At 35.2% G+C, this 13,830-nt stretch overlaps 1 protein-coding gene across 2 annotated transcripts in view; it reads right to left on the bottom strand.

The window, feature by feature from the left end:
* LOC307057109 (MOB-like protein phocein) overlaps window positions 1-13,830 on the bottom strand; it is a 37,980-nt gene that overhangs the window by 4,477 nt on the left and 19,673 nt on the right. For both annotated transcript variants that reach the window (XM_079710143.1, XM_079710141.1), the window contains 3 exons: window positions 7,447-7,547; window positions 3,785-3,827; window positions 3,506-3,592 (listed from right to left, as the gene is read on the bottom strand). In XM_079710143.1, coding sequence (XP_079566269.1) covers window positions 3,506-3,592; window positions 3,785-3,827; window positions 7,447-7,547 — 231 coding nt within the window. The remainder of the gene's footprint in view (window positions 1-3,505; window positions 3,593-3,784; window positions 3,828-7,446; window positions 7,548-13,830) is intronic.

Raw genomic sequence — 13,830 nt, forward strand, 5'->3', positions numbered from 1 at the left:
AGAATTTGCCTTTTCAAACAAAAGAACATAAAATATTGATTTTCCAACTAGGGAATTACCTGTCTTTAAGCCTTAGAGGTCTGTCAATATAATGATCACTTAAAGGTCTATAATCCTACAGCACAGGCCTAACTTAACTATTTTCAATGAGTCAATGTCAAGCAAAAACTAATTACTACAGATTAAAAGGGAATGCAGATCAAGGGAAATGCAATGCATAGTTTAAACAAACCAGTTGTAAACGACACTTTTGAGACAACTAAGGAAAACTGAATATGTACTAGGTGTTAGATAACATGAAGGAATTATTTAAAACAAAAAATGTTCTCTAAAAATTGCTACTTCCTATACTCTCACCTTGACAAAAACTAAAAAAGGAGAAAATAACATGAATAAGTTTTTGAGGGTAAGACCAATTATGGAGAGGAAAATCATTATAGTAGCTTTCAAATAAGTAGTAAGAAATATTAATGAAGTGTAGAGAAAAAATATTGATCTATAAAGTTCAAAAGTAACATTTCTATTTGACAGACTAAGAATCAACTAGTAATCACCAACAGTTATTCCTATCAAAAGAAATTAAGACTAAACCAAAAATCTGAACTGGTGCATCTCATCCATTACACACCATATGACAGGTGTTATTCTGTCATAGCCAGTGAATCATAAGTTCTAGCCCATTCAATTGTCCAATTATGAAAAATGATACTATACAAACAAATGGAAAGGTACACTGTGTTCATGGATTATAAGAATTATTACTGTTAAAATGACTGTACTACCAAAAGCAATCTACATATTCAATGTAATCCTTATCAAAATACCTATGGCATTTTTCACAGAACTAAAACAAATAATTTTAAAATTTGTATAGAAACACAAAAGACCCCAAATAGCTAAAACGATTTAAGAAAGAACAACAAAGCTGGAGGTATCACGTGCCCTGATTTGAATCTATATTACAAAGCTACAGTAATCAAAACAGTATGGTACTGGCACAAAAATAGACATATAGATCAATGGAACAGAATAGAGAGCCCACACTTACATGGTCAATTATCTATTACAAAAGAGGCAATACATAATGGGGAAAAGAGAGTCTCTTCAATAAATGGTGCTGGGAAAACTGGACAGCTACATGCAAAAGAGTCAAACTGGATTACTTTCTCACACCATATACAAAACTAAACTCAAACTGTATTTAAGACTTAAATGTGAGGTGGGAAACCATAAAACTCCTAGAAGAAAACATAGGCAATACACTCTTTGACAATCAGATTAAACAATGGGCAGAAGATCTGAATAGACATTTTCCCAAAGAAGACATACAGATAGCCAACAGACACAGGAAAAGATGCTCAACATCACTAATCAGGGAAATGCAAATCAAACCACAATGAGATATCAACTCACACTTGCCAAAAAGACTATTATTGGGGACTTCCTTGGTGGTCCAGTGGTTGAGAATCCATCTTGCAATGCAGGGGATGCCGGTTCAATCCCTGGTTGGGGAACTAAGATCCCATATGCCGTGAAGCAACTAAACCCGCTACAACTACAGAGTTTGTGCGCTCTGGAGCCCGCGTGCCACAACTAGAGAGCCCGCATGCTGCAACTACTGAGCCTATGCACTCTGGAGCCTGTGCACCACAACTAGAGAGAAGCCTGCACACAGCAACAAAGAGCCCGTGTGCCACAACGAATGATCCTACTTGCCGCAACTAAGACCTGATGCAGCCAAAAAATAAATAAGTAAATAAATATTTTTAAAAAGACTATAATCAGGCTTCCCTGGTGGCGCGGTGGTTAAGAATCCACCTGCCAACGCAGGGGACATGGGTTCCAGCCCTGGTCTGGGAAGATCCCGCATGCTGCGGATCAACTAAGCCCGTGAACCACAACTACTGAGCCTGCACTCTGGAGCCCATGAGCCGTAACTACTGAGCCCATGTGCCACAACTACTGAAGTCTGTGTGCCTAGAGCCCATGCTCTGCAACAAGAGAAACCACCACAATGAGAAGCCCACACACTGCAACGAAGAGTAGCCCCCACTTGCCGCAACTAGAGAAAGCCTGCACGCAGCAACGAAGACCCAGCGCAGCCAAAAATAAATAAATTAAATAAATAAGTTTTAAAAAAAATGACTATTATCAAAAAGACACGGGCTTCCCTGGTGGCTCAGTGGTTAAGAATCCACCTGCCAATGCAGGAGACACAGGTTCGAGCCCTGGTCGGGGAACATCCCACATGCCGCGGAGCAACTAAACCTGTGCACCACAACTACTAAGCCTGTGCTCTAGAGCCTGCGAGCCGCAACTACTGAGCCCGTGTGCCACAACTACTGAAGCCCGTGTGCCCTAGAGCCTGTGCTCCACAACAAGAGAAGCCACCACAATGAGAGGTCCGCGCACCACAACCCACAACTAAAGAAAGCCCACACATAGCAATGAAGACCCAACGCAGCCAAATATAAAATAAATAAATAAATAAATAATTTTTTTAAAAAAAGACACAATTGGCTATACTCCAACATAAAATAAAAAGTTAAAAAAAAAAAAGACAACAAATAAGTACTGATGAGGAGAAATGGGAACCCTCACGCATTGTTGGAGGGAATGTAAATCGATACCAGTATAGAAAACAGGATGGCAGTTCCTAAAAACATTAAAAATGGAACTGCCATATGAGCCAGCAATTCACTCCTGGGTACCTTTCCAAAGAAAACAAAAACACTAATTCAAACAGATATATGCACCCCCATGTTCACTGCAGCATTATTTACAGTAGCCAAGATATGGAAGCAACTTAAGTATCCACTGATTAGATGAAAAGATAAGGAATATGTGGTATGTATACACACTGGCATAAAAAAGAATGAAATTTTGCCATTTGTGACAACATGGATGGACCTAGAGGCTATTAAGCTAAGTGAAATAAGTCAGACAGAGAAAGACAAATACCATATGATTTCACTTATATGTGGAATCTAAAAAACAAAACAAATGAACAAACAACAAAACAGAAGCAGAGTCATAGACATAGAGAACAAAGGTGGTTGCCAGAGGGAAGGTAGGAGGAGTGAAATAGGTAAGGAAGATTAAAAGGTATAAACTTCCAGTTACAAAATGAATGAGTCACACAGATGAAATGTACAATATGAAGAATACTCTCAATAATATTGTAATAATTTTGTATGGTGACAGATGGTAACTAAACTTATCACGGTGATCATTTTGTAATGTACAGAAATATCGAATCACTATGTCATACACCTGAAACTAATACAGTGTAGGTCAATGATAATTTCAATTAAAAATTTTTAAAAAGATACTAATCACAAGAAACCCTAAAGTAGCACTGTACCAATGACCTTGCAGCAAAGAACTCTAAACCAAAGGGCAAAATAAACAGTGACCTAAAAACTCAAAAAATTTGTCTACCACTATCTTAAAGAGATTAAGGTTATGATGATTTTATTAGTCATTCTATTTCATAAATTCTCACCTCTTTTGGTGTTTTATGAGCTGCACAAAGAAAAATCCATTGTTCAGTTGCTGTCATCTGAGTGCATGTATCTGGATGGCATTCACTCTGTTAAAATAGTTACATTTATTAATATGTAAAATAACAATGAAAAAGTTTATCATTTGAGTTGCTACATTTCATGTAAAATTCTAGAATAAATTAAAAATTTGGGTAAGTCTTTGTAAGCACATTAATTTACAAAAACAGAAAAAAAAATCAGAACTTTCAATTATAGCTTTAACTTAAAGAAAATATTACCTGAAGTTTGACAGCAAGTCCATTTAGCTCAAGACAGAATTGCCTAAAAATGTAAATATATAAATGAAAAGTCTTATCCTCCATATTATTTTTAGAATATTAATTGTAAAAACAGAATCCCATCAGTACCATCCTTCCTCCCTCATCATCATTATCAATACCACCTGAACTTACATGGTACATTCCTTACAAAGACATACACATTAGTAAACAAAACCCAAGACTAACAACCCTAACAATAATGTTCAATATCAGAGTTCAGTGAGTTGATTACTGTTACACACTGGAAATTGGTACAATTTTTCTGAGAAATACTTTGAAAATATTTACCAAGACCCTTACAAAGTGTATATTTTTTAACTAAGTCATTCTCCTAAGAATCTATTCTAATGAAATAATCAGAACTGCCATGTAGACATATGTACAAAGATGTTCACTGAAACTATATACATAAAAAATTTCTTTGAAACATTATAAATGATTAGCAATTGGAGAGTAGTGAAATGTTGGTATTACATAAACATACAAAGGATATATACTTATATTCACAGTAAGATTCCAGTTATGTAAAAATTCATGTGTGTGTACATATCTGTATACAGATAATCAGAAGAAAGACTAGACGTTTTATATTCCTATATATTATACAGGTTTTATTCTGATTACAAACAACATGCTCCTTCTAAAAACTCCAAACAGGACCAAATACAAAATGTAAAACAGGAAAGTCCTCCGTACTTCCATGACCTCTTCCCGAAAGATAGTTACTGTTTACATGCAAATCTGATTTTCTCTGGATAGATTAAAATATATTGGAATCATATCATACACAATTTCATAACTTGCTTTTTTGTCACTTAATAGATATTGGGCATTTTTTCATGATGTACTTTCCCTCTAAAATTGTCAAACTGAGAATTATAAAGCCTAGAACAATGCTTGGATTGTTCTTACAATAGTTAAGTGCCCAAAAAATATTTTTGAATAAATGAAAAATGGAGCAAATTACATGACATTTAGATCATTTTTAGACAGATTTGCTATTTGATATGAAAAGACAATTAATCCTTTATGTCATAAAGATATTTTATGTTCTCAAAGTACTGAATGTGTTCCCTCTAAAAATCTATCAAATTAATCGCTATGTTTCCCCATCAAACAAATGAATACACTTTGGTTCCGCAAATATGCAAGGCTAAAACCTATAATTAGAAGATAAAAGAAAGTTCCAAAAGAAAAACAAAAAACCCAAAACACTGCACATATGTGAAAGAAAAACTATATTTATTTATTTATTTATTTATTTATAACATACATTAAAATAGAAGAAAGCAAATTAAAAAACAAGGGTCAAATTTTCAGTTGTCTATAACTGTACTTCTTTTCCAGATGCCTAATAATAATGCTGTTCTTAGATTATACAAATAACACTATTTCTGAATCACCACATAGTCCTCTACTGCCCCATATCTGTAAGTTGGATGTTATGTGCTTCTGAGTTGTTTTCTACTAAGTGGTAATAAAGACAAGTGGTGATAAACAAGTTTCTCATCTAGTCCAACCTACTTATGGCCAACAGGAAAATTAAGCTAACTGACTTGTCAGTGCTATAGGTACAATCTGTGGCAAATAGTGCAAACCTAACAGCTTCAAGTTAATTCAGTATAGGACTAACACACATAGTTATGCAGCTGAAAAGACAAGCCAGAGCTGAAATCTAGTCTACACTCTAGTCACTAAGCCATGCATACTAGCATGGGATTGCAGCTGCTCAGAGGAAGGGGCATCTTTTCCTAATTACAAATATTCAGTAGGGAGTAGTGGGAGATTTGACTGAGGTCATGATTCAATTCCCATTAACATCATAATATAATCAACTGCATTAATCAGTAACAGCAAGTATTAAGCCTCAAATCAGTAACACTAAGCACATGCAAAAAGAAATCAAACTGCTTTTAAAACTCTTCTTGCTCAACTATAAAGATGTATACACTATGGGCTTCCCTGGTGGTGCAGTGGTTAAGAACCCGCCTACCAATGCAGGGGACACAGGTTCGAGCCCTGGTCCAGGAAGATCCCACATGCTGCGGAGTAACTAAGCCCGTGAGCCACAACTACTGAGCCCACGTGCTGTAACTACTGAAGCCTGAGCACCTAGATCCTTTGCTCTGCAACAAGAGAAGCCACCACAATGAGCACCCACGGCAATGAAGAGTAGCCCCCACTCGCCGTAACTAGAGAAAGCCCGCGCGCAGCAACGAAGACCCAACGCAGCCAAAAATAAAAATAAATAAATAAATAATTTTTTAAAAAAATGTATACACTATAATAAAGAGACAAAAGAATATATATGTCATATATAATACATAAATTATACAAAACAAAAAAAGTGGTTAATATCAAAAAATCCCAAAAGTAGTAACAATAGCACCAGGACAAATGGAATATGAATAAGAAAGATTTTACAAGTTTTGTATAATGCATATTTCATGGTCTAAGTTAAATAGGGAGGAAAAGGTTTTTCTTAGATCTGAAATAAAAATCTTATAAATTAAAATGAATCCTCACTTTTTAGGAATTATGCTTACAGTGAAAAAAACATGCTTGCTTATTTTCATCATTAATCCCATAGGTAAGGAAGTAGTTATTTTCAAAGCTGATTAAAAAAAGACAGAGGATATATTATACTAAAGTGTTCTCTATATTTATAAGAATGGCATAACATCTACATACTCATGCTTTCAAATATCATGCATCGAGATGTATTAAAAAAAAAAAAAACTCAATCAAGTAGTCAAGTGACTTGCCCAAGAAAATGGCAGATTACAAAGAAGTCTCAGCATCCTGAAACTGCTGAACGGTTATGACAAGACACTGTCTTAACAATATCTAGACAAGCCTATAGCATCAAAACAAAACAACAGAAAAAGTACCTTGTCTACAAATTGAGGCACTCATCACAGGAAATGTGGTCTAATTTATTCAGGAAAAGTCATATCTCTACCCCACCTTATTATCTAAAAATCAACTCAAAGTAACAAACTCTGATGAACACATATCTCATGCAGCATCCTCTATTTTTAATGTATCAACTCATCCTAGCTCCCATTTACAATGGAAAGTTTATAACTTCAAGAAATAACCTAGTAGCTTCAGAATACAACTGCTTCTAAATTTAACTCATGATTCATTATAAATCAATTTTCTCATTCAAAGGATATTATGAAAAGCTCTAAAACTCCTTACTTCAGGATTATAATTAATCTCCATTTACCAAACGAAAGACTGGAAGTTCACACTAGTTACCAGGTAACTCATCAGCTACCAAGTCTAGACTAGGACCTCTAGAGAGAAATAAAGTAGGTAAGTAGTAGGTAGTAGAAATGAGTAGGTACATGGAAATAATGCATCTGTGATTAAATGATGTGATTAAGGAAAACTGTGTAAAAAGATAATAAGGCCCAAATACATAAATATAGAAAACAATGAGAAAATAACAATGTTGAAAACTTTATAACTTGAAAACATAAAAGCTTTAGAATTTTGCTTTTTGGTCTGTAGTTAACTAATTTAATTTATGATTCGTAATCATCATTAATATTAAAGGTTATTTTTTACTACTAGGAGTACTATTACTATTTTGATACATAATAAAGACCTACCTTAAATGTTCATACTTCCATACACCTTCATCTTGGCCTTCAGGTGGTTCAAGAATTTTGTCAATATTGGAACAATCTGCTCTTATGTTCTGTTGAATATACTACAAACAAAGAATTTTTTACAGTTAATTAAAATATACTACATGGTAAATCTTATGAGACTTACTATTGTTTAATGGGTACAGAGTTTCAGTTGGGGAAGATGAAAAAGTTCTGGAGATAGAGGTGGTAATGGTTGCACAACAATGTGAATGTACTTAATGCCACAGAATCGTACACTTAAAAATGGCAAAAATGATAAATTTTATGTTATATATTTTTTACCACAATAAGAAAAAGCAAAGTAAACACCGAACAAAAAAATCCAAAGAAATCCATGCCCAGAGGTAATCAAACTGACAAAAACTAAAGATAAAGAAGCCACTGGGGGTGAGTGCGTGTGTGTGTGTAATGAATCCAGCGAAAAAAGAGACACATGACCTATAGAATAAGGATTCAAATGAGTGCAGCTTTCTCACCAGAAAACACAGACGACAGGAGGAAATGGCAGAACACGTTTAAAGTGCTGAAAGAAAAGAACTGTCAACCTCTGTATCTAGCAAAAATACCCTTCAGGAATGAAGATAAAGATATTTTCAGATGAAAGAAAACTACGGAGGTTTACTGAGCTCTGCCCACCAGAGCAACAACCAACTCTACCCACCACCAGTACCCCCCATCTGGAAGCTTACATATATTTAAATGATATATTTAAAGTGATGAAAGGGAAGAAACTACAACCAAGATTACTCTACCCAGCAAGGATCTCATTCAGATTCGATGGAGAAATGAAAAGCTTTACAGACAAGCAAAAGCTAAGAGACACCACCAAACCAGCTCTACAACAAATACTAATGGAACTTCTCTAAGTGGGAAGCGCAAGAGAAGAAAAGGACCTACAAAAACAAACCCATAACAATTAAGAAAATGGTACAGGAACATACATATCGATAATTACCTTAAACGTGAATGGATTATATGCTCCAACCAAAAGACACAGGCTCGTTGAATGGATACAAAAACAAGACCCATATATAGGCTGTCTACAAGAGACCCACTTCAGACCTAGGGACACATACAGACTGAAAGTGAAGGGATGGAAAAAGATATTCCATGCAAATAGAAATCAAAAAAAGTTGCAATAGCAATACTCATATAACATAAAATAGACTTTAAAATAAAGAATGTTACAAAAGACAAGGACACTACATAATGATCAAGGGATCAACTGAAGAAGAAGATATAACAGTTATAAACATATATGCACCCAACGTAGGAGCACCTCAATATATAAGGCAACTGCTAACAGCTATAAAAAAGGAAATTGACAGTAAAACAATAATAGTGGGGAACTTTAACACCTCACTTACACCAATGGACAGATCATGCAAACAGGAAATTAATAAGGAAACACAAGCTTTAAGTGATACAATGCACCAGATTTAACTGATACTTATAGGACATTCCATCTAAAAACAGCAGATTACATTTTCTTCTCAAGTGCACACAGAACATTCTCCAGGACAGATCACATCTTGAGTCACAAATCAAGCCTCGGTAAATTTAAGAAAACTGAAATCATATCAAGCATCTTTTCCGACCACAACGCTATGAGATTAGAAATCAATTACAGGGAAAAAAACGTAAAAAACTCAACACATGGAGGCTAAACAATATGTTACTAAATAACCAAGAGATCACTGAAGAAATCAAAGAGGAAATCAGAAAATACCTAGAGACAAATTACAACAAAAACACGACGATCCAAAACCTACGGGATGCAGCAAAAGCAGTTCTAAGAGGGAAGTTTATAGCTATACAAGCCTACCTCAAGAAACAAGAAAAATCTCAAATAAACAATCTAAACTTAAACCTAAAGCAACTGGAGAAAGAAGAACAAAACCCAAAGTTAGTAGAAGGAAAGAAATCACAAAGATCAGAGTAGAAATAAATGAAATAGAAACAAAGAAAACAATAGCAAAGATCAATAAAACTAAAAGCTGGTTCTTTGAGAAGATAAACAAAATTGATAAACCTTTAGCAAGACTCATTAAGAAAAAGAGGGAGAGGACTCAAATCAATAAAATTAAAAATGAAAAAGGACAAGTTACAACAGACACCATAGAAATACAAAGCATCCTAAGAGACTCCTACAAGCAACTCTATGCCAATAAAATGGAGAACCTGGAAGGAATGGACAAATTCTTAGAAAGGTATAATCTTCCAAGACTGAACCAGGAAGAAACAGAAAATATAAACAGACCAATCACAAGTAATGAAATTGAAACTGTGCTTAAAACTCTGCCAACAAACAAAAGTCCAGGACCAGATGGCTTCACAGGTGAACTCTATCAAACATTTAGAGAAGAGCTAACACCCATCCTTCCCAAACTCTTCCAAAAAATTGCAGAGGAAGGAAAACTCCTAAACTCATTCTATGAGGCCACCATCACCCTGATACCAAAACCAGACAAAGATACTACAAAAAAAGAAAATTACAGACCAATATCACTGAGGAATATAGATGCAAAAATCCTCAACTAAATACTAGCAAACAGAATCCAACAACACTTAAAAATGATCATACACCATGAGTGGGATTTATCCCAGGGATGCAAGGATTCTTCAATATATGTAAATCAATTACTGTGATACACCATGAAGAATAAAAACCATATGATCATCTCAATAGATGCAGAAAAAGCTTTTGATAAAATTCAACACCCATTTATGATAAAAACTCTTCAGAAAGTGGGCATAGAGTGAACATACCTCAACATAATAAAGGCCATATATGACAAACCCACAGCAAATGTCATTCTCAATGGTGAAAAACTGAAAGCATTTCCTCTAAGGTCAGGAACAAGACAAGGATGTGCACTCTCGCCACTATTATTCAACATAGTTTTTGAAGTCCAAGCCATGGCAATCAGAGAAGTAAAAGAAATAAAAGGAATACAAGCTGGAAAAGAAGAAATAAAACTGTCACTGTTTGTTGATCACATGATATTATACATAGAGAAGCCTAAAGATGCCACCAGAAAACTACTAGAGCTAATCAATGAATTTGGTAAAGTTGCAGGATACAAAATTAATGCACAGAAATCTCTTACATTCCTATACACTAACAATGAAATATCAGAAAGAGAAATTAAGGCAACAATCCCATTCACCATTGCAACAAAAAGAATACAATATGTAGGGATAAATCTACGTAAGGAGGTAAAAGACCTGTACTCAGAAAACTGTAAGACACTGATGAAAGAAATCAAAGATGACACAAACAGACAAAGAGATATAACATGTTCTTGGATTGGAAGAATCAATATTGTGAAAATGACTATACTACACAAAGCAATCTACAGATTCAATGCAATCCCTATCGAATTACCAGTGGCAGTTTTTACAGAGCTAGAACATAAAACCTTAAAATTGGTATGGAGACACAAAAGACCCCAAATAGCCAAAGTGGTCTTGAGAGAAAAAAAACAAGCTGGATGTATCAGACTCCGTGACTTCAGACTATACTACAAAGCTACAGCAATCAAGACAATATGATACTGGCACAAAAACAGAAATATAGATCAATGGAACAGGATTGAAAGCCCAGAGATAAACCCACACACCTACGGTCAACTAATCTATGACAAAGGAGGCAAGGATATACAATGGAGAAAAGACAGTCTCTTCAATAAGTGAAAAAAAAAAAGGGGGTGGGCTTCCCTGGTGGCGCAGTGGTTGAGAGTCCGCCTGCCGATGCAGGGGACACGGGTTCGTGCCCCAGACTGGGAAGATCCCACATGCCGCAGAGCGGCTGGGCCCATGAGCCGTGGCCGCTGAGCCTGCGCGTCCAGAGCCTGTGCTCTGCAACAGGAGAGGCCCGCGTACCACAAAAAAAAAAAAAAAAAAGTGGTGCTGGGAAAACTGGATGGCTACATGTAAAAGAATGAAAGTAGAACACTCCCTAACACCAGACACAGAAATAAAATCAAAATGGATTAGAGACCTAAATGTAAGACCGGACACTATAAAACTCTTAGAGGAAAACATAGGAAGAACACTGACATAAATCACAGCAAGATCTTTTTTGATCCACCTCCTAGAGTAATGGAAGTAAAAACAAAAACAAATGAGACAAAAAAAAAAAAGAGAGACCTAATGAAACTTAAAAGCTTTTGCAAAGCAAAGGAAACTACAAACAAGACAAAAAGACAACCCTCAGAAGGGGGGAAAATATTTGCAAATGAATCAATGGACAAAGGATTAATCTCCAAAATATATAAACAGCTCATGCACCTCAACATTAAAAAAACAAACAACCCAATCAAAAAATGGGCAGAAGACCTAAATAGACATTTCTCCAAAAAAGACATACAGATGGCCAAGAAGCACATGAAAAGCTGCTCAAAATCACTAATCATTAGAGAAATGCAAATCAAAACTACAATGAGGTATCACCTCACACCAGTTAGAATGGGCATCATCAGAAAATCGACAAACAGTAAATGCTGCAGAGGGTGTGGAGAAAAGAGAACCCTCTTGCACTGCTGGTGGGAATGTAAATTGATACAGCCACTATGGAGAACAGTATGCAGGTTCCTTAAAAAACTAAAAACAGAATTATCATATGATCCAACAATCCCACTACTGGGCATGCACCCAGAGAAAACCATAATTCAAAGATACATGCACCCCAATGTTCATTGCAGCACTATTTACAATAGCCAGGTCATGGAAGGAACCTCAATGCCCATCAACAGATGAATGGATAAAGAAGATGTGGTACATATATACAATGGAATATTACTCAGCCATAAAAGGGAATGAAATTTGGTCATTTGTAGAGATGTGGATGGATCTAGAGACTGTCATACAGAATGAAGTAAGTCAGAAAGAGAAAAACAAATGTCGTATATTAACGCATATATGTGGAACCTAGAAAAATGGTACAGATGAACCGGTATGCAGGGCAGAAACAGAGACACAGATGCAGAGAACAAACGTATGGACACCAAGGGGGGAAAGTGGCAGGTGGGGTCATTGTGGTGGGATGAATTGTGAGATTGGGATTGACATATAACAATAATATGTATAAAACAGATAACTAATAAGAAGCTGCTGTATAAAAAAATAAATAAAATTAAATTTAAAAAAAAAAGGAAGCTAAGGAGAATTCCTAGTCAGCAGATGGCTCTAAAAGAACTGCTAAAGAAGTTCTTCAGTTAGAAGGAAAAAAATAATACCAGAAAGAAACTTAGACTATCAGGAGCAACAGCAATTATATTAATATCTGGGTATAAACATATATTAGACCATTCTTCTCTTGATCTTTAAAATATGTTTGGCAGATGAAAGCAAAAAATATAATATTGTCTGGTGGGGTTTTCAATGTATATAGATGTAATATAGATAACTAAAGCATAAAGGAGGAGAGTAAAATGGTCCAAATGATGATAGTTTCTACATTTCAACTGAAGCAGTAAAATATTGACTCGAAATAGACTGAAAAGTTAAGCATGAACTTAGTAATCTCTAGAGCAATCATCAAAAAAATTATATGAGATACAATCAAAATTAGAATAAATTAAAATAGAATACTAAAAATGCTCAAATAACCCTTAAAAAGGCAGAAAAAGGAAACAGAAAAAAAAGAGGAAACTAAAAACAAGTAATAAAATGGTAATTCTAAATCTAAACATATCTATCAATAACCATATTCACATTAAATGGCCTAAATATACCAGTTAAAAGACAAGGATTGTCAGAAAGAACAAAGAAATATGACCCAACTATACTGTTTATAAGAAACTTACTTCAAATATAATGATATAAGTAGGTTAAAAGTAAAAGGACGGAGAAAAATATATACCATACAAACACGAATCAAAAGAAAGCTGCAAGGAATGAAAGGTAGTTCAACATTAAAAAAAAAAATAACCAATGTAATACACTACATTAATATACAGAGGAAAAAACACACCAAGCATCTCAATTAATGCAGAAAAGTCATCTGACAAAATCCAACACCCTTCACGACAAAAACACAGGAAACTAGGTATATGAGAGAACTTCCTCAATATGACGAAGGGCATTTTGAAAAACCCACAGGTATGATGTTACTCATACTCAATGGTGAAAGACTGAAAGGTTTCCCTCTAAAATCAGAAATAAGGGAATTCTCTGATGGTCCAATGGTTAGGACTCTGTGCTTTCACTGCCAACGGCCTGGGTTCAATCCTTGGTCGGGGAACTAAGATCCTGCAAGCCACACAGCACGGCCCCCCCCCCCCAAAAAAACCCATAAATGAGACAAGGATGCTTGTTTTCACCACTGCTATTCAATAC

Source organism: Hyperoodon ampullatus (assembly GCF_949752795.1).
Source record: "Hyperoodon ampullatus genome assembly, chromosome: 8".
NCBI lineage: Eukaryota > Metazoa > Chordata > Mammalia > Artiodactyla > Ziphiidae > Hyperoodon > Hyperoodon ampullatus.